This window comes from Macaca fascicularis, chromosome 11 (assembly GCF_037993035.2).
Source record: "Macaca fascicularis isolate 582-1 chromosome 11, T2T-MFA8v1.1".
In the NCBI taxonomy this organism is placed as follows: Eukaryota; Metazoa; Chordata; class Mammalia; order Primates; family Cercopithecidae; genus Macaca; species Macaca fascicularis.
In genome coordinates this window covers 88,339,373-88,358,898 of record NC_088385.1, presented here as the reverse complement: position 1 = coordinate 88,358,898, position 19,526 = coordinate 88,339,373, and the positions used below count along the sequence as shown (strand labels likewise).

General features: G+C 35.4%; 1 protein-coding gene across 30 annotated transcripts in view; it reads left to right on the top strand.

The window, feature by feature from the left end:
* Positions 1 to 19,526, top strand: part of PPFIA2 (PTPRF interacting protein alpha 2) — a 515,275-nt gene that overhangs the window by 216,769 nt on the left and 278,980 nt on the right. For 6 of the 30 annotated variants that reach the window (XM_074007496.1, XM_074007492.1, XM_074007495.1 and 3 more), the window contains one exon: positions 11,066 to 11,155. The exons of the other annotated variants lie outside the window; for them this stretch is intronic. In XM_074007496.1, the coding sequence (XP_073863597.1) occupies positions 11,153 to 11,155 (3 nt within the window). In that variant the 5' untranslated portion in view covers positions 11,066 to 11,152. The remainder of the gene's footprint in view (positions 1 to 11,065; positions 11,156 to 19,526) is intronic. 30 annotated transcript variants of the gene reach the window in all.

The following is a 19,526-nucleotide window of genomic DNA, read 5'->3' as shown; positions in this document are numbered from 1 at the left end:
ACTTATACCTAAGATCTCTGTGGGTGTGATAGATGAGGTATATTATATCGACAAATTGGGCAATTGATAGTGGGACTTTCTGAAATGTTTTTAAATAAAATAGATTTATCCTTGAGGTACATGGTAATTCTATGGTGGGGAAATTCATGTATGTTAAAACAGTGTAGAAGTGACTTTCCTTTTACTGGAGCTCCTGGCATAACTGCACAGCAGGATGCACTACCACAGCCTGCATTTGCCTCTAGTAATTACAAGCTCCACACTGGACTGGAAAGACCCTGTGGGAATGTGAGAGTGAGTTAGATATTGCACACAAATTTGGAAAATGGTGGTGAGCTGTGAACGCTATGGATCTCCTGAAGACCCGTGTGAACAAAGAGGTTCCTGTGACTTGGAACATAACTTAGGTTGTATGGTCTTGGAATTTGGCCTGAAGAAATTTAGAGTCTGAAAAATACCACGGCTTTACCTCTTTCTTGGATGATTTTTTTTTTTTTTTTTTTTTTTTTTAGACACAGTCTCACTCTGTTGCCCAGGCTGCAGTGCAGTGGCTTGATCTCAACTCACTGCAACCTCCGCCTCCCGGGTTCAAGTGATTTTCCTGCCTCGACCTCCTGAGTAGCTGGGATTACAGGCACATGCCACCACCTCCAGCTAATTTTTGTATTTTTAGTAGAGACAGGTGTCACCATGTTGACCACGCTGGTCTCGAACTTCTGACCTAAGGTGATCCGCCTGCCTCGGCCTCCCGCAGTTCTGGGATTACAGGCATGAGCCATGGTGCCTGGCCTCTCAGATAATTTTTATTAGTGGTACTCCGCAGATTCCTGTGGCATCAATGGATTGATTACCATTGTGGTGCTGCTACTTTGTAGTTTATAAACTGTTCTTTAGCAATGGTCAGTATTCTCTGCCACCATATTCTGAGTATTGGGCATTTCCCACTGTTGTCAGAAATTCACCAACTGAGCAGGACCCCCAATCCCAGTCTTTATTCTGCATTCAAAGGACTGCAGAATTCCAGCCATGATGCAACGTCTGTTTTTGACTGTCCTTTTGCAGGACAAGGATTTGAAAATTCTGGACCAGGATTCTGGACTGGCATGGGAACTGGAGGAATATTTGGGTATTTGTTTGGCAGCAGTATAGCAGCAACATTATTTTTAGACATGCGGTACCCTTATCTTATCCTCCACTGTACTCTAGCACGTGGAATAATCATCTTACTGCTTAGTGGAGGCCCAGGTGAAACTCTGACCTGAGAATAAGAACTGTCAGGGTATGGTGGTATCAGAAGACAATAAAGTCAAAAATTGAAGGAAAATATTGGTTGCAGAATTTCTGATTTTTCTTCACTTTATATTTAAAGAAAGTGCATCCTGTTAACACTTGTGGAAAGGGAATAGTGAAAAGTTGTGTTGAGAGTTCATATATAACCAAATGCTTGTGTATTATATGTTAGTGTAGCATGCATATGTATATCTCAGTTTTTGAAAGTGTTGATTATTGTGGAAGGCTGAAAATGTATATTTTTCTTTCTAAAACCTGTGAAGCTGTAAGAAACATTAAGAATGAAAGTGTTGTACCAGTAGAAAGCAAATACCAAAAAGTTCTATCTTAGGTGGTTTTAGTTGATGAGTCATTACCTCATTGAAACAATAATATTCTATTTGGTGTTATATGATTTATAGTTTGCTATACTTTAAGCATTTAACCCAAACTTTGTACTATGAATTATGCTACCTTATAGGTTCTGATTGCTTTTGAGCTCAGTACTTTGAACTCTTCAGTAGTGATGACGGTGATTTGGAAGTACCTTGTATAGGAAAAGATGGAAAAGAAGCACCTAGAAGGTTGTTGTGAATGATTGTGTGCTGAGAAATGCTTGAAACCTCCATATTTCATCAATTCCTAAGAGATAATATGCAAATACTTCAACAGTGGTCTTTTAATAGCAAAAGCATGCAGTTCTCTGTGGAATCTCAAGAATAGTGGTTACAGTCTGTTTCAGTCTTACATTAAAATGGAATAATTACATAATTGTATAAATTTTCATGTAGAATCAAATTAGGTACAGTCAGATAATTATAAACAAAGTGAATGTTCAAAGAGACATCCAAAAGCTATGCTGGAAGCATGTGGGGCTGCCCCATTAGCTAGAACAGCTCCTCTTCATCCTGATGGCAAAAGTCATTTGCATAAAAACTGCTCTGGAGACTGGGCATGAGGTACACTATCACGTCATTAAGACCATGCTGCATGAGCACATTCTCATCTTGGGGATTATACCCATCAGTTCTAGGGAAGAGAATGAACATTCTTGTAGGAAACCTGGATCTTATTTCTTTATCTGCTGAGAAAATCAACTCAAAAATAAAGATCTCTTTTTAATAAGCTTTTATAAGAATACTTTTAGAGTTACAGAAAAATTGTGAAGATCGCACAGAAAGCATACACCCACACCAAGTCTCCCTTGTTATTAACATCTTACATTAGTATGGTACATTTGTCAGAACTGATGAAGCAATGTTGATATATTATTATTAATTAAAGTCTAAGCTTTATTGATATCTCTTTGGCTCTTTTCTAAGGTCCTTTTTGTGTTCCAAGATCTCTTCCAGGATACCACATACTTTATTTCTGCCTTATTTTGTTGCTCAAATTGTGCACACTTTGGTCATTAGGAGCTCTATTAGCTGTTGCCCTTTCCGTAGACCCCATCATTTTGTGTGTGTGTTGATGTGTGTGTTGGTGTATGGTTTATTTATTGCTATGTTGCTCTTATTTTTATCACTTCTGGCACTACAAAATGTTCCAGGCTTGTCTTGTATATTTCCCACCCCACTCTTAGAATCAGCTATTTCTCCATGGATCTTTAATTTCTTTTATTGGAGAATGGTGTTAGAAACCAACAGTTAGGCTCTAGGTGTTGTCAAAGCCAAAACTGCACCTGGCAAATTTAAACAGTAAAAGCAGTAAAAGGAAGATTCATTCAAGGCCACTGCAGACATGGAGAGAGGCCACAAGTTAATCTGAGCTCAATTCTCCTTAAAACAAATGGCAGAAGAAATTTTAAGAGCTGGGATGGGGGAATCCTAAGTCACTTTGGTTTTCTAATTTTCCTTACCCAGTGGAAAAGCCAACTTTCTCTGATCTTCATGACTGGAGGTAGTTTTATTGCTTGAACCATCATGCCCCAGGAAGTTAGGGGCTCATCCTCCCAGAGCCTGGGAGATGAGGAAACTAATTTATGATTACATTGCAAAGGAATGGCTTCCAGATTCCTGAAAAAGACTTTCCTGGCTATAAAGCTGGCTAGAGGCTGTTTAAAAATTTATATCTCAAAGGAACATAGAAATATTTATATTCACAAATTTTCTAAGGTAAAAGCTTTAGAAAAGAAGTCAGGGGCCTAGAGTCAGGAAGAAGTCTGTTAAAATTTAGTCCAGCTGAGGGAAACTTTAAGGTTATTTTAGTCAGCATTATCTTTGTTACTGGGGTCCCATTACTTCTAGCATCACTCAGCAGATGGAGCAAAGTAAACATATGTGTATTCTAACCACTGTATATGCACATATTTATAAAAACTTCTATGTATCTATTTGTGTTTGTTTCCTGTGTCCCTTGTCTGTGGGGACAAATTACCACAAAATCAGTGGCTTGAAACAATATAAATTTATTCCGTCACAGACTGGAAGCCAGAAGTCCCAAAGTGAGGTGCTGGCAGAGCCATGCTCCTTTCCCAAGGCTCCTAGGGGAGAATGCAGTCCTTGTCTCTTGCAGCCTCCTGTGGCTTTAGGCATTCCATGGTATCTGCACTCACCCCAATCTCAGCTTGCATGGTCACATTGCCTGCTCATCTGTCCGAAAGCTCTCTCCTGCCCTGTCTTAAAGGATACATGTGTGTGCGTGTAAGTCCCACCCAAGTAAACCAGAATAAACTCTTCTCAAGATTCTTAGTTAAATCACATATTTTGCCATTTAAGGTAATGTTCATAAGTTCCAGGGATTACAATAGATACATTTTTTTTTGGAAGTCACCAGTCAGCCCACTGCTGTATCCATCTACATCTATATTAAACTGAACATGAGTTCATCCTGATGTTTCTAACCCTAATCCAGTAATATACCAATCATTCTAGTCTTCAAAGCTTGCTTATCTATAACTTCCAACTCCAATATGAGAAGCCTGGCTCCCAGAATCTGTCACCATTTACTTAATTGTCCAATTCCATTACACATGTATAAAGGTTTCAGAATTGTTCACTTGTAGCCTGGAATAAGTCAACTCCTGAGCAAGACAACTCAAGAAATAAAAGTCTTTTTAGTCCAGCAGTCTGATCACAAAAATGCCAAATATTCAAGAAACTATTAGCAGGGGTTTTTTTATTGCTTTAAAGACATAATTTGTCTAATTCATATAATGAAAGACAACTATTTGTTGAGCAGTAACAATTTTTTCACAAGTTTTTTTTATTTTTTTTTTATTTTTCAACAAAAGAAGAGAATGCCTTTTCCAAATTGGCATAGAAACTGTAAAATGACCTGGGAAGTCACCAAAACTGATTTACTTTGTTACATATTTCTTCTTAGAGTTTATGATTTTCCTTTGGTTCTTGACTTCCTACCACAGAAGACAACTCCTCTCATGAGGCCTTCTTATGGAAACATTAATTTTACATAAAATTATCTTGCATTAGTAGGGACAGCTGTTGAGGAGGATCCCATGAACAGAATTGTCAGATGTGAATGTGCCACGAGCAATTTCCCACAGCTGAATTCATTTGAATAGCACTCATTAAAAAAGAAAATGCCTGCCAATGAACTGTTTGTAATATGGGGAAAAATGTGGAAACAGCCTAACTGATTCTATGTAGGAGCCTAAATAGTTTCATTCTTATAATAGAAGACTATTTAACAACATGTATCAACACTGATAAATTTTAAAACTTAATGTTACGTTTAAAAAGTAAGTTGTTTATACAAATGTTTAAACACAATGATAATATGTGTTGTTTATGAGTATATACCTATGTATATAATGTGCAAGAATTTGTATGGGAATAATAGATTCTAGTTTCAGGATAGCAGGCACCCCTGGGGAAAGAGATAAAGATGAATGAGGAGGCACCAACTTTAATTGTTTTTGTGACATATTTGTTTTCCTAAAGAGAGATCTAAATATACTATAGCAGTACGAAAATACTTCTTAAATCTTAATGATAGATATAGGGTATGTCATTCTATTTCATACTCTTCTATATGTTATTTTCATTTAAATAGGCCAAAATAGCTTAGAATTCTAAACTGCAACAATATTTGAGTATGGACAATTAATTATTTAAATATATGAATTTGTGTTTTGAATATTCCATTTGTATCAATAAAACAATACCAACAATGTATTATTAAAGGCTATATATATATATACAATCTTCCCTTGAAATATTTTTTAAACTCCTGGTTGAAGAGTTATATTTATTTAAAATTTAAAATTGATAAATTCTCCATGTCCTAAAGTTTCTTTCTTTAATAAAAGACGCATAGTTTAATCTCTGCTTAGTTCTTCAGCTGACAAAGCATTTTCCCATAAAAGAGACCAAGCCCAGACTTTGTAGTGAGTTGACAGGGAATATTTACTTTCTGTACACATTTGTATGATTAAACACGCAGAAACTCTGAGAGGTGAAATCACTTTCCCCAAATCATTTGTTGAATTGATATCAAACATAGTTCTTTTCATTCTTAATTGCTAAGTCTTATGGTAAATGTTTCTACTTAAATATTAAAGAAGACTTCAAAAGGTTTATTTCTTTATTCCCTGGCTTGGTGTTTTTATTCCCTTGTTAACTGTCATTTTATTTTGGTTTTGTTTGCTTTGATAGGGCAAGAGAACAGGAGTTGGTTGGTGAGAAGTGTAGAATCTGCCTGAAATAGGCTATAAACACAAATATCTCTTGGTCTCTCTCTTTCTCTCTCTCTCTCTCTCCCCCCCCCCCCCCCTCTGTTTTTCCACATTGTGGGAATTCATGCGGATAAACAAACCCCTCTTCTGGAATGCTAATTATCCCTGGATGTTTGAAACTTTAGTTAAATTTGAGTTTCTTTAATCAGATTTAATGGAAAGAAATTGAAGTTAGTGAAATCAAATTGAGGTAATAAAACTTATTCTAAGCAATCACGCCTAACAGCAATGGAAAATGAGAAAGTAAGAAATGGAGAGTGTGTAAAAACATTAATCTAAGTGTGGTAGCATCTAAATGTGGAGTGCTTGAGTTTGAGCTCAATAAGTGACTACTTAGTTCTGTATCTAGTAGAGTGATTCCTCAAAGACGTTCAGTGACACTGTATTAACATTTAAGGAGATTAATGAAAGTTCTTACATTTTTACCCCAAATTCTACTGCCCCTCTACAGCAGTGGTTCTTAAACTTTAGCATGCATAAGAATCACCTGGAAGTTATTAAAACACAAATTGCTGGGCCCCACTGATTCATTATGGCATGGGTGGGGTAAGAGGATTGCATCTCTAGCAAGGTCTCTTATGATGCTAATGATGCTAATTGTGGGAAAACCACATCAAGTTTTTCTCCTACATCAATTGTTTCATCTCAAATTTCATTGCTGGTTTCTTTTCCTCTCCAGACATCCTAAGACTGGAATACTGCAAAGGCAGACCTTGGTTATTTGGTGATCTCATCAAATGCCACCCAACCTCATGACTTTAAATATCATTTTGTAGGCCAAGGCTCTCAAATGTGTATTTCCTGCCCAGATTTCTCCCCTGACCTTCAGACATATATATGCAAATGTCTACTCAACCTCTCCATTTCTATTTCTGATAGGCATCTCACTTGACATGTCTTAAAGTAGAACTCTTGGACTTCATCTCTAAACTGCTCCCCGCAGAGTCTTCCTCATCTTAACTGATGACAATTCAATTCCAATGGATTAGTATAAAATCTTGAAATCATCCTTGAGTTCTCTGTTTCACACAATTCAACCCATGCAGAAATCTGACCACATTTCGCCACCTCTATTGTTGCTACCCTGGTATGAGCATCATCTTTCATCTGGATTATTACAACAGTCCTCTAACTACATATCCTAAACCGTGATTCTACCCTGGTCCTTCTATGGTCTGTTCTCCACGCAGCAGCCAAAGTGATGCTAAACCTTAACTTTTGTTATTATTGCCCTCAAAACCCTCCAGACTACCTGTCTTACTCCAAATAGAAGCCAACATTCTTAGAATGACCCATGGACATGGCTCATGCTCTGACTTCACCTCATACTATCTTTTCCGTAGTTCACTCCACGTTATCTGCACCAGTCTCCATTCTGTTCCACAAAACAGACAATACGTTATACCTTAGGGCCCTTGTATTTGCTGTTTTCTATGATGAAATATTTTTACTCCTGATAGCCACATGCTCGCTTCTTTCAAGTCTTTGTTGAAATAGCGTCTTCTCTATGATATCTACTGGGACTTCCCAACTTAAAATGGCAATCCCCCTTCCCTCATCCTCAGCATTTCCAATCTTCCTGAACATCCTCTATTATATTTTCCAAAGCATATATCTTCTCTCTGTTACATAAAACATATTTATTGTATATTTTTATTGTTTATCTCTATCTGCACTAGAACCTAAACTCCATTATGTTTTGTACAATAATATATCCATGTATTAAGAATACTGTCTGACACCCATAAACATGCATGTAATGGAGGAATGGATTGATTATCAAGATCTACAACTTCTTTTCTTTAATATTGTCATGAAAATATCAACATTTGTTCTTTATTGTGAATATGCAGTAATTGTGCTATGTATTCACCATACCGTATCATTTTTAATGTTCACAACCAACTATTAAGGTGATTATTTTTATGCTTATTTTGCAAGGGAGGAAACAAGTTCATTGGAATATAATAAATTTCTAACACTACAACCTAGTTGGGGTAACATTTGATTCAATTCAATTCAAGATTTGTGCTCCTACCTACTATACTATGAAGCCTGCTATTCATTTCTTGGGATTTTGCTTATCATCAGATTACAAACATGGATAATGTGAGTCTAAGTTTGAGAAATTGATCCACTGTTAGTGTCCAGAGCAAAATCAAATATTTAACCCCAAAAGATTGCAGGGAAGGCACCGATCTAGGGAAGATTCAGTAAGAAAATGTTACATCTTGAGATCCCTTATAGCCAGCCAGTTCTCTTCTCCCTTAGAGTTCATCTTTTGTTCTGATTCAACATTTGCAGAGGTCAGACATGGGGCAGGCCAGGCATGGTGACAGGCCCTGGAAAAATTGGTAAAAGAAAGGACTCATGAACAGTCTAATAGGAAGAAGGGATTCTTAAAATACGTCTTGATATGCGCTCTAGTTGAGGCATGTTGACATTAGAATACGTGGTCTACAGAGAACATCTAACTTTACCAAGAGTTATAAGGGAGGCATCTCAGGTATCAGGTTAGACAAGTAGGTGGTCCACAAAACATTGGTGTGAGGGGCAAGAGGGAATCCAAGTACACTCAGTTCTTTTATTTGGCATTGCATGGCAAAGGCACACAGTAAGGAATAATTGATTTTTCAGTTCTGTATTTTTTGATGCCTTTGATTGTAATTAGGGCCATACTTTCGTTTTGTTCACTTCTCCCTTACCTCTTTCTCTTCTTGTATTTCTCTCTCTTTTTTACTTGTAAGTGTTGGAATAAGGATATGGTGTCTCCATTGCCAGTGGGGAGGATTTGTGAGATAACGGGAAAAGTCAAATGTTTAAATACTGAAATTCATATACTACATAATTGTCCTAGCAGAATTTTTTTACACTTTAAACACATCAAGGAATTATCTTCTGTTGCTGGTTTCTCTACAAATGTTCCAGATTAAATTTTTCATTTTGCCTACAACATCATATATATTTAAGTGCTTCATTGGAAGATGCTTATTTTTCATTTCTTTTGAAATTCTTTCTCCTTCTGCTTCCCACTCAGATTTTAGGGCTATATTGTATTCTATAAAGAGTATATACTTAATAAATCAATATTTACTCATGTAAAACTATAAAGCTGTCAGTAACTGGTGGAGAACTTATCATGAATTTTAAAGAATGTTTACTTTCCCATCAGTCTTAACTGGTATATTTGAAATATAGCGTGTTTTTCTAGCTATGTCATGTTAACCTAAAAAAAAAGAAAAAATTCATTTCCTCTTCTCCTTACCACATTTCAGAGAGAATCTTCTAATGGTGAAGTTATTTTCTATTTTTCTTCAAAACTATATATATGTATATTTATGTACGTATATTTGTATATATGTGTGTATATATACACACATATATTTATGTGTGTATATATATTTATGTATATATGCATATCATATATTTCAAAATGTTAACAACTAGAAGAGAGGACTTAAAATGTTCCTACTACATAGAATCGAGAAATGTTCAAGGTGATGGATATCCTAAATGCCCTGATTTATTACATGTTCCATGCATGTAACAAAATATCACATGTGTGTGTATATATATGTATATACATTTATACATATATACATGATTGGATTATTACATATTCCATGAATGTAACAAAATATCACATGTATATATATTTGTATATACATATATACATATATACATAAATATGTGAATATATTTTGTATATGAAATATATGAAATATTCATATATTATGTATATATATATGCTTATATATTTATGTATGTATTTATGTTTATATATTTATGTATATATCTATTTATGTTTATATGTATTTATGTATATACATATATTTATGTATATATGTATTTACATATATTTATATATATGCACACATGCATATATTAATTGAATAATCTGCAATAAACTCAATAAATTTATTACTAATTGGGTAATCTTCAGTAGTCAATTTGCCATTCACTTTTTTTGGTATCCCTGTGGGAAATTGAATAAATTGATCTTTTTTAATATAAAATTTAAAATTTTAGAACTTTAAGGAAAAGTTTTAATTGTTTAATTTTCTGTAATAAAGATGTTTGGGGAAGCAATACTTGTTGGTATCTAATGTATTTGTCGGTATCTAAAGATACTTGTTGGTATCTAATGTAAGGTTGTTGCAATTTCTTAGTGTGGCATTCGAGTGGTTTGGAAAATATAATTAAAAGCTATTACTTTTATGGTAAAGCACCGTAAAAGTTTCAGATAAAAGTACAGGCTATATATAATATTAAGTATTCATGAGTATGTTAGAATGAAATTTGGAAATTACGCTGAGCCAGAGATGATTACTGTGTAGATAGTTCAGAACAGATGATACATTTATCTTGTTTCATGTTAATCTTCAACTAATCTGATATGGAAGTAAATAATAGTTGTCAACTTTGTTGTGATTTTGATGAATTTTAAGTGCTTTGGTAATTAATTCTCATAGTGTATTCTTTGCAGGCTGAGTTGCTGCCTATATAACACTCATATATTCACTGAAGACTTAGATTTGATGATGTGTGAAAATGAATCTGAGGAACAAATTTGAAAATCTGGCTTTGCTTGTTTTTTATGACCTGTCTGATTTAATGAAGTGGCTAATAGCACAGATTGCTAATGCTTTCTTCCTAAATGTTACCTTGTGTTATATTCTGGTTTTATTTAGAAAAGGTAGATATATACACAGTTACAACAAAGGCAGGATGGATAAGGAGTTTGCCAAGTTATAGTTATAGCCAGTGAAATTTTCACACAATTCCTAAAAATGAAAGAAAATAAATTCCTGTAAATTTTCCTGTTTTCTATGATGAATATCTTCTTGCTCCTGAACTTTCATTTCCTCATATAAAGCAACACATGTCATAAAAGAGATTTCAGTCTCCTTTAGTTTGAAACACTCTCACTAGTTTGTGTGTGTGTATGTGTATGTGTGTGTGTGTGTGTGTGTGTTTGCTGGGGGGTCGTTCTGTCTTACTTAAGAATTTTTTTCTTTCCTTCCTTGCCAAGGTAGTATGTAGAAGGAGAGAGAAATGTATGCATTTTCGTGTTATTGAGTTAGATGTTCTTCATTTTAGGTGTCTCAACCTGATCTCATGGCACCTGCTACAGTGAGATTCTGCCTTTCAGGATATTGAGCATCATGACCTAGTGTCCACTGAGATATGGTGGGTACCATCTTGTCTTTCAAGTGTTGTCTGAAATCCACTGCTGGTGACTGTAGATCTGGCCTTTGCCAATAATCAAGAGTTCCCAGACTCTGGAACCCACTTTTCCTGAACCCAGTCCTCTTGAAGTCCACCAGCATTCTCAGAACTTCTTGTGCATACTCTTTGCCATCCATTGTCCTGAAAATTTCAATTACACATTTAATACTCTAAGCTGTAGTGTACAAGACCATCTGAGGCTGCTCTCATGTCCACTCAACTAGGCAAACTTTCACCCAATATAGGCTATTTTGCTATATTGAGACATATATATGTATATACCATTATAATGCAAGATGATCCAAGATGATCCAAGATCTTTACTATAACAATAAGTTCAAATTTATTGTTCACATATTTGAAACCTTCTTGTTTCATGGTGGCCATAGCACCTGCTAAAATGGGAACTTCTCTGAAGACATTGGAACTTGCCAGGACTATACTGAGGGAAGCAGGAGACCTCCCCCTAATTATCCATTTCTCCAATCAACCTGAATCTTTCAAACTACTCCATCTTCTCCCGCTCCAGAATTTCAATACTGAGTGGGGAGCATGCCATTTGCATATCATCTCTACTCTCTTTTTTCTCATCTTCTTGCTTCTCTCCTCTACTTCTGAAACAGTTCTTGGGTGGCAGTTATTTTATCTGCTCTCACTTCTGACTTCATGAACTGTCTTCTCAGCTTTGGTTCTTGATGTATATAAAGTGTACTTGGGTTGTTTCTAGAAAAGTTCTTTCCCTCTTGAAAGCGTGCCTTGCTATGAATTTCTGAGTTAAATTTGAAACTCAAAGTTTAACAGTAAATTATTAGTCTTTAGGGTCCCTCATAGTAATTTTTAAAAGAATAAAAAGTAAAAAGAGGCCGGGCGCGGTGGCTCAAGCCTGTAATCCCAGCACTTTGGGAGGCCGAGACGGGCGGATCATGAGGTCAGGAGATCGAGACCATCCTGGCTAACACGGTGAAACCCCGTCTCTACTAAAAATACAAGAAAATTAGCCGGGCGAGGTGGCGGGCGCCTGTAGTCCCAGCTACTCGGGAGGCTGAGGCAGGAGAATGGCGTGAACCCGGGGGAGCGGAGCTTGCAGTGAGCCGAGATCGCGCCACTGCACTCCAGCCTGGGGCACAGAGCAAGACTCCGTGTCAAAAAAAAAAAAAAAAAGAAACCAATATTCTTTTTTTTTTTTTTTTTTTTTTTTTTTTTGAGACGGAGTCTCACTCTGTCGCCTATGCTAGAGTGCAGTGGCGCGATCTCAGCTCACTGCAAGCTCCGCCTCCCGGGTTCACGCCATTCTCCTGCCTCAGCCTCCCGAGTAGCTGGGACTACAGGCGCCCGCCACCACGCTCGGCTAATTTTTTTGTCCTTTTTAGTAGAGACGGGGTTTCACCGTGTTAGCCAGGATGGTCGCGATCACCTGACCTCGTGATCCGCCTGCCTCGGCCTCCCAAAGTGCTGGGATTACAGGTGTGAGCCACCACGCCCGGCCACCAATATTATTTTCAAGAGAGAAAATGCATTAATAGTGTTTCAGAATATTTTTCCTGATACATAATATTTGTACATCTTTATGGAGTACATGTGATATTTTGTTATATGCATGGAACATGTAATAATCAAATCAGGGCATTTAGGATATCCATCACCTTGAGCATTTCTTGATTTTATGTAGTGGGAACATTTTAAGTCCTCTTTTCTAGTTAACATTTTGAAATATATGATACATTTTCGTTAACTACAGTAATCGTCTCCTTACTCTGCTATGGACTTTTAGAACTTATTCTTTCTACCTACCTCTATATTTGTACCCATTAATCAACCTCTCTTTATCTCCGTCTTTTTACACATGCACCCTTCCCAGCTTCGGGTAACTACCATTCTACTCTCAACCTCCATGAGAGGAAAATTTTAACTCACACACATGAGTGAGAACATGCAATATTTGCCTTTGAGTGCCTTGCTTATTTCACTTAACATAATGACCTACATTTTCATCCATGTTGCTGTAAATGACAGGATTTCATGATTTTATGGCGAAATTATATTCTATTGTATATATATATAACATATTCTTTACCCATTCTTTTTTTTTAATTTTGATAAAAAAAAACCTAGCAAGGGAGTGATAATTTAAAGACAAATATGATATTATTGTGCAAATTTACTAGGATGGGACAGTGACAGGAAATATATATATATTTCCTGATAATTTCACAAATTATCACAGATAGATAGATAGATAGATAGATAGATAGATAGATAGAGAGATAGATAGATAGATTTGTGAGTTTAGAAACCATTATAATCAAAGAGGATTTTTGGTATAACATTGATAAGTTCTAATTCATTGTTCACATATTCATAACTGTAGAACTATTTCTCATTCAATTTTTGCACCCAAATTCAGTTTCTGCCCTCCAAAATTCACAAATTTTCAAAGGTGTAAAATTTGAAGTTGTGGAAAATTACTGCAGAAAATCTGTAACTGAGTATAATCTACCAGCACTTAATTTGGCATAAATTTGAGATTTTCTAGGTTGTGCTTTTTTAAATAACCTAGGCCTAAAGAATAGGATAAGAAAGGAATTGAATATACAAGCTATTTAAAAATATATGCATAAATTTGATAAATTCTACAATCGTAATCTTTGGAGAATGTGAGTACCTTTATAGGATATCCTTTTATACTAAACTGTTGTGATGTCATCCTTTTATATTAAAACATTGTGATGCCATTTGTAACCATTATTCAATACCTAATATTGAATTGAACCAATACCTAATAATCAATTGAACCATAATTCAATTCATTATTGAAGTAACCATTACTTCAATACCTAAATGCATTTTGAACATTTTATCCAATGCCCTTTCCATCATGGTTAAACATTTCATTTTGTTAAATCCCTTTCTTCTACCAAGATGTTGGTAACACTGGATATGAAACTGAGCTCTGAAACTTTACTCAGAAAGTTAAGTGCCCCTCACCAATATTATGATACAAAGTTGCACTGTCAGCTACATTTTGGCCAAAAACCAAATACATGAGAAACACATTACTAACAAAAAATATATATATTAAATGATATTTGTTAAATGGAGTTGCCTTCTTGGTTGAGATAAGGGGGATTTTATTCTATCAGTAAAAAACTGCTTCAGTTAATATGTTGAAGGGGGAAATGCAAATAATAATTTAAAAAACATTTTTAGGCACTCTGCTTAAGAGAAGGAGGTTATGGCATGAGGAAAACAAAGAGACAAGCAAAAGTCATAGCTCTTGCTTTAAAAATAAAATGGGAATCAGGATAAATTTAATCATAATAAAAAGAATTAGCTGTGAATATCTAAAATTCTGCAAATGGGATAGATTGTAATCAGAAACAGTTATGCGTCTGGTAACTGAAAATATTCAAGGAGAAGCTAAAAAATTTTCTTTTGTAGGTAGAGTAAAAGAAATTTCTAACTGTATAGTATTTTATCTATATCATTAATGGTTCTTTGCATTTTCTACCCAGAGCCTTTTTGTTTGCAAGCAACGGAACCCATGTAAACTAGATCAAGAACAGACAGTAAATTGTAAAACTTTGAAGGGCCTCACAAAATCCAAGGATGGTAGTGAAAGGACTACTTAACCTCATGGCAACTGGCAAGATTTTGAGAGCTGAGCTGCTTTTTTCTCTCTGCTCTGCCCTGTCCTCCTATTTCTACAAATAGACTGAGTCATCAGCCTGCAAAAATCTGAAAATGTCCACCCCACAACCCGAGGGTGCATAATCTTCCAGCTGCAAAGTCTACAGCCTACTAGTGGGAATCTTTAAATCTCTAATTTGACTGGATTTGCTCATCTGTTAAAGCCAGGCCACCCAAGTCAAAAGTTTTCTGTATAACAAATGTCACAGCTGCTTTTATTTCCAAAGACAATTTTTATCCAAGTAACTGTGGCCAAAGGTTGTGGTTTGGGGTTGCAGCCATGGATTGCATTGAGATCATGCTGACCTTTTAGGAACTGAGCAGCTCATTTATCAAAAAATGTGTCCATTATATTTATTTTCTAATTAATATTAAATTAATTTGAAATTATTTCCACAAGTGATTTAATAAACCTTGCTCTTTGAATTTCTCATTTTTGGATTCTACTGTCCTCAGTATTTCTTACCAGTACCATTATTATTAAAGCCTTTGAGTTCGTCTCTTCGCCTCCAGTCCTACTCCAGTCAAGGGTACCTTACCTGTGTTACTCTCTTGTTTAAAGAAATAAAATAATATTTAAAACCTTCTCATTACCCTTAGAAGAAAATCTATCCTTTAAATATTCTACAAAGTTCCTGGGACAGTAGACCCTGTCTTCCTTTCTATCTCATATCTTGCAATATCCTCACATGCCAGTATCTCAATCAGCCTTATCACTTGTTGGTGATTAGTTATCATCCTCTTCCTCATGATTGTTTTGTTTTGTTTTGTTCTTTGTAAGCTGACTAAATGTGATCTATTTATAGCCTAGGGGATTCTTCATTTTTATTCAGCATTCCACGTAAGCTTTAATTCACCCAGAAAGTCCTCTGTGATCTTTTGATGTTGGGTTTTGTTTCCTTTTTTTTTGCGTGTGTGATTTCATGGTACACTCCATTTATACTATTATCATACTTCTACTCTAGTGATTTAATTATCTCTGTCTTCCACCATTCTTTAGTTTTCTGAAGGGCAAGGACATTATCATTCATCTCGAATATGCAGTGTCACATTGAATTCTAGACACAGTACAAGTAACTACTTAATAGGTATTTTTGGATGAATAAATTCTGTGCTATTTATGCCAATTTGATTTACTGGCGTGGCTTACATTTGCTGGGTGTAAGTAAACTGGTTGCAAAGTACTTCAAGTTATTGCATTGAAATTATTTTTGTAACTCAGACCAAATAATTGAAACTTCCTACATCTTAAATTTATAAAAGTTTAAGTGTACATTAAAAAATTTATAATGATATTGTCTGTCAAACAACTTAGACAATTAAAAGAGAAATCAGATGACTTAACATATTGAAATCTGAGTTTTCTTAACTATGTAAATACTGCATACAAACATAATAAGATTTCTGCTTGAAGTCACAATCTAAATCATTTTAAATTTCAATCACAAGCCAGACTTCTATCTCTAATAAGGACAGAATGTCTAAAAAATTGCAAATAATATATAATATTCCAAATATGTAGAGATTTCTTTTTAAACACAGATATTAATATAATGTGGTTCTTTTTTTTCTCTTTTTTATCCTCCTCAATCTTCTCTGGGCTTATCCAGGCTTACTATTTACTGTGTACTACTAAGGAGACTGTACCCTTTTAAGCTGATGTGCTGGCTTTTCAACTAGCTTTTCAACTGGAGATTGCAGCTGAGCAGGAGTTGAATAGCTGTGGACATTCTGAGTGGTTTTGCTCTTCCTTCCAGTTGCCACACTGAGCCCCCTTTTAAAATAATAAATTTGAACAATTTTTTAAAAAGTTGCTCTACTGGGTCTTGCAGTTCACAAATTCCAGGTCTATTCACAAAGCTTACATTTCCGACCTAGGCTATTACATCACTTGATTGGATCTTGCATTTCTTTGCCTCTTAGGAGAGGGTATCTGTCACCTTCTGACAGATAGAATTCTGACAGAATTCTGCCTTCTTTTTCAATTTCTTCCTATCTTGAAGCTCCAAATTTTCAGGATACTAAAATTGTATTCATTTTTATTCTGAATATCTGTCAAAGCTTTGCTTAGCTCCATAGTAGTCAGCAAAATTTTCTGTAAAGAGCCAGACAGTTGATATTTTGAGCTTTGGGAGATCATAGAGTCTGTGTCAGCTACCCACCTCTGCTCTTGTGGCTCAAAGGCAGTGACAGCCAATGCATGAAAGACTGGGTGGTCATGGCTGTGTTCCAATAAAACAACTTTATGGACACTGAAAGTTGAATTTGATATAATTTTTATAAGTCATGTAATATTCTTTGAAAGTTCTTTTTCTTCTTATTTTAGTTTATAACATTGTATGTGTTGGTCTACATAGTTGTTTTTTTTTTTTAAACTTTTATTTTAAGTTCAGGGGTACATCTGCAGGTTTGTTACACAGATGAACTTGTGCCATGAGGTTTTCTGGTACAGATTATTCCATCACCAAGGTATTAAGCCTAGTACCCATTAGTTATTTTTCCTTATCCTCTCCCACCTCTCACCCTTTGCCCTCCAGTAGCCCCAGTGTATGTTGTTCTCCTCCATGTGGACCATTTAAAAGTATAAAAAACATTTTTAGCACCTGGACCATACAACAAGTAGTCAGCTATATTTGACCAGGGGAGCTGGAGTTAGCCAACCCCCACTGGAAAATTACAATTTCTAAAGGCATTCAGCTGACATTGAACAAACAATGGCCTTGCTTGCCTTTGTATTTTTAGTGCCTGGAGCAATCGTGGTATATGGATCTTTCTCTCTCTCTCTCTGTCTCTCTCTCTCTCTCTCTCTCCCCCCACCCCTTACTTTTTGTGTATGTCTCTCTCCCTCTCTCCCTGCCTCTCTCTCTCTTTCTCTCTCTCTTTATTTACTTGGAATAAATATACAGCTTATAGTCTCCTTGGGAGGTTATTTCTTCCTGGTGGACTATTGGATTGGGTTTTTCTTCACTCATAGAGATTGAAAATAGCAGAAAAATAAAAATTCAAGAAAATTAAGATATTGCTTTATCACTTGATGCTGAAAAAGTAAATAAAATATTAGCAAATAGACACAGGTGTCTTTGCTTGACTGGAGAAATCTATGATGACTTCGTTTTTATACTTCATGGCTTGTATCTTTATGTAACACAGAAAACTACTTATTTTTATAGTATTTTCTTTGTTTAATGTTGTCCATTAAAATAAGAATAGTTTTCTTGTGGGTTGTCAGTTTCATCTTTTCTCTGACCCATTGACTCTGAGAAACTGTGCCTTTCTTGATTCCAGATGAAGTCTTGCTAGTTGCATTAATGAGTTACAGATTAAGATGTTTGAGATGAGCTTTTATTTCTTCTTCTAAAATTGGGTCTCTAGCTACAGTGCATTAATTTTAGAAAAATAATCTCATATTAGAATATGATACATTTTACTGACACTAAAAATGTCATAATTGTCTCTTTTCATAGCTGTTAATCTATTTTTTGTACTCATTGATTTCTATGTAATTGTAGAGTGCTCAATGACTGTTTTATACATAAAATATAATTTTCTGTTGTTTTTCATGCTGCTGATTCTGTTGTGTGGGTGAGCACTGCAGTCCCATGATTCTGAGAAAAATAAAGCTTGGCTTTAGCACATTTTCTCTACTGCTGATTATAGCGATAATTATTCTGATGTTGCTATGGAAATGCTTTTCACAACACATTTGTAGATTGCTAGTATTGGTGTTATTTTTCTTTTTTTTTAATTAATTAATTAATTTATTTATTTTTTATTATACTTTAAGTTCTAGGGTACATGTGTACAATGTGCATGTTTGTTACATATGTATACATGTGCCATGTTGGTGTGCTGCACCCATTAACTCGTCATTTATTTTTCTGTGTATTTATTGGTAAATAAATTTATAAACTGGTGAACTTAAATTATATTTTGTCGTCATAGAAAATCATAAAGCATTGCTGCTTAGGGATGAACACAGGTACTCAGTAATTTGAATAGAAAGCCAATTCTATTGTCAGGCACTCCTTTTATTTCCCCTCATACCTAGAAATTAGTTGTATTTGCCTGATTCCACTCATAAATCAGCCAGGTTTGAAATAAATTCAGTCTCTAGACTATATAAAGTGAGCATGGATTTTTTTTTCAGTAGAAAGCTGATACTTTATCTAATTCTATTCTGGAACTTGGAATCCTGTGTCTTTTACCTAATCATTTGGTTGAGCTTCTAAATTCCTGTTACCCATATCACTATCTGAGTTCTTGATTTCTCTCAATTGACCTGCCTGCTTCAAGATGTACCCTGAGATCCTCTGTCTACTGTTGGTGACTCCCCTAATTTTTGCTCACTTGATCAATGGCACTCTCTCATTCATTCAAGGAATACGGAATATCTGCTAAGGGGTAGGTACTATTCTAGGAACTGAAATAATAAGGTGAATAGAATAAAAAGAAACTCTCCTTCATGGAACTTACATTCTAGTAGGAGTGATTGGTGGTGATTATAAATGTTGTGTTAGTTCGTTCAGGCTGCTACAACAAAATACCATAAACTGAGTAGCTTATAAACAACAGAAGTTTATTTCTCACAGTTCTGGAAGCTAGGAAGTCCAAAATCAAAGTGTCAGCTGATTTGGTATCTGGTGAA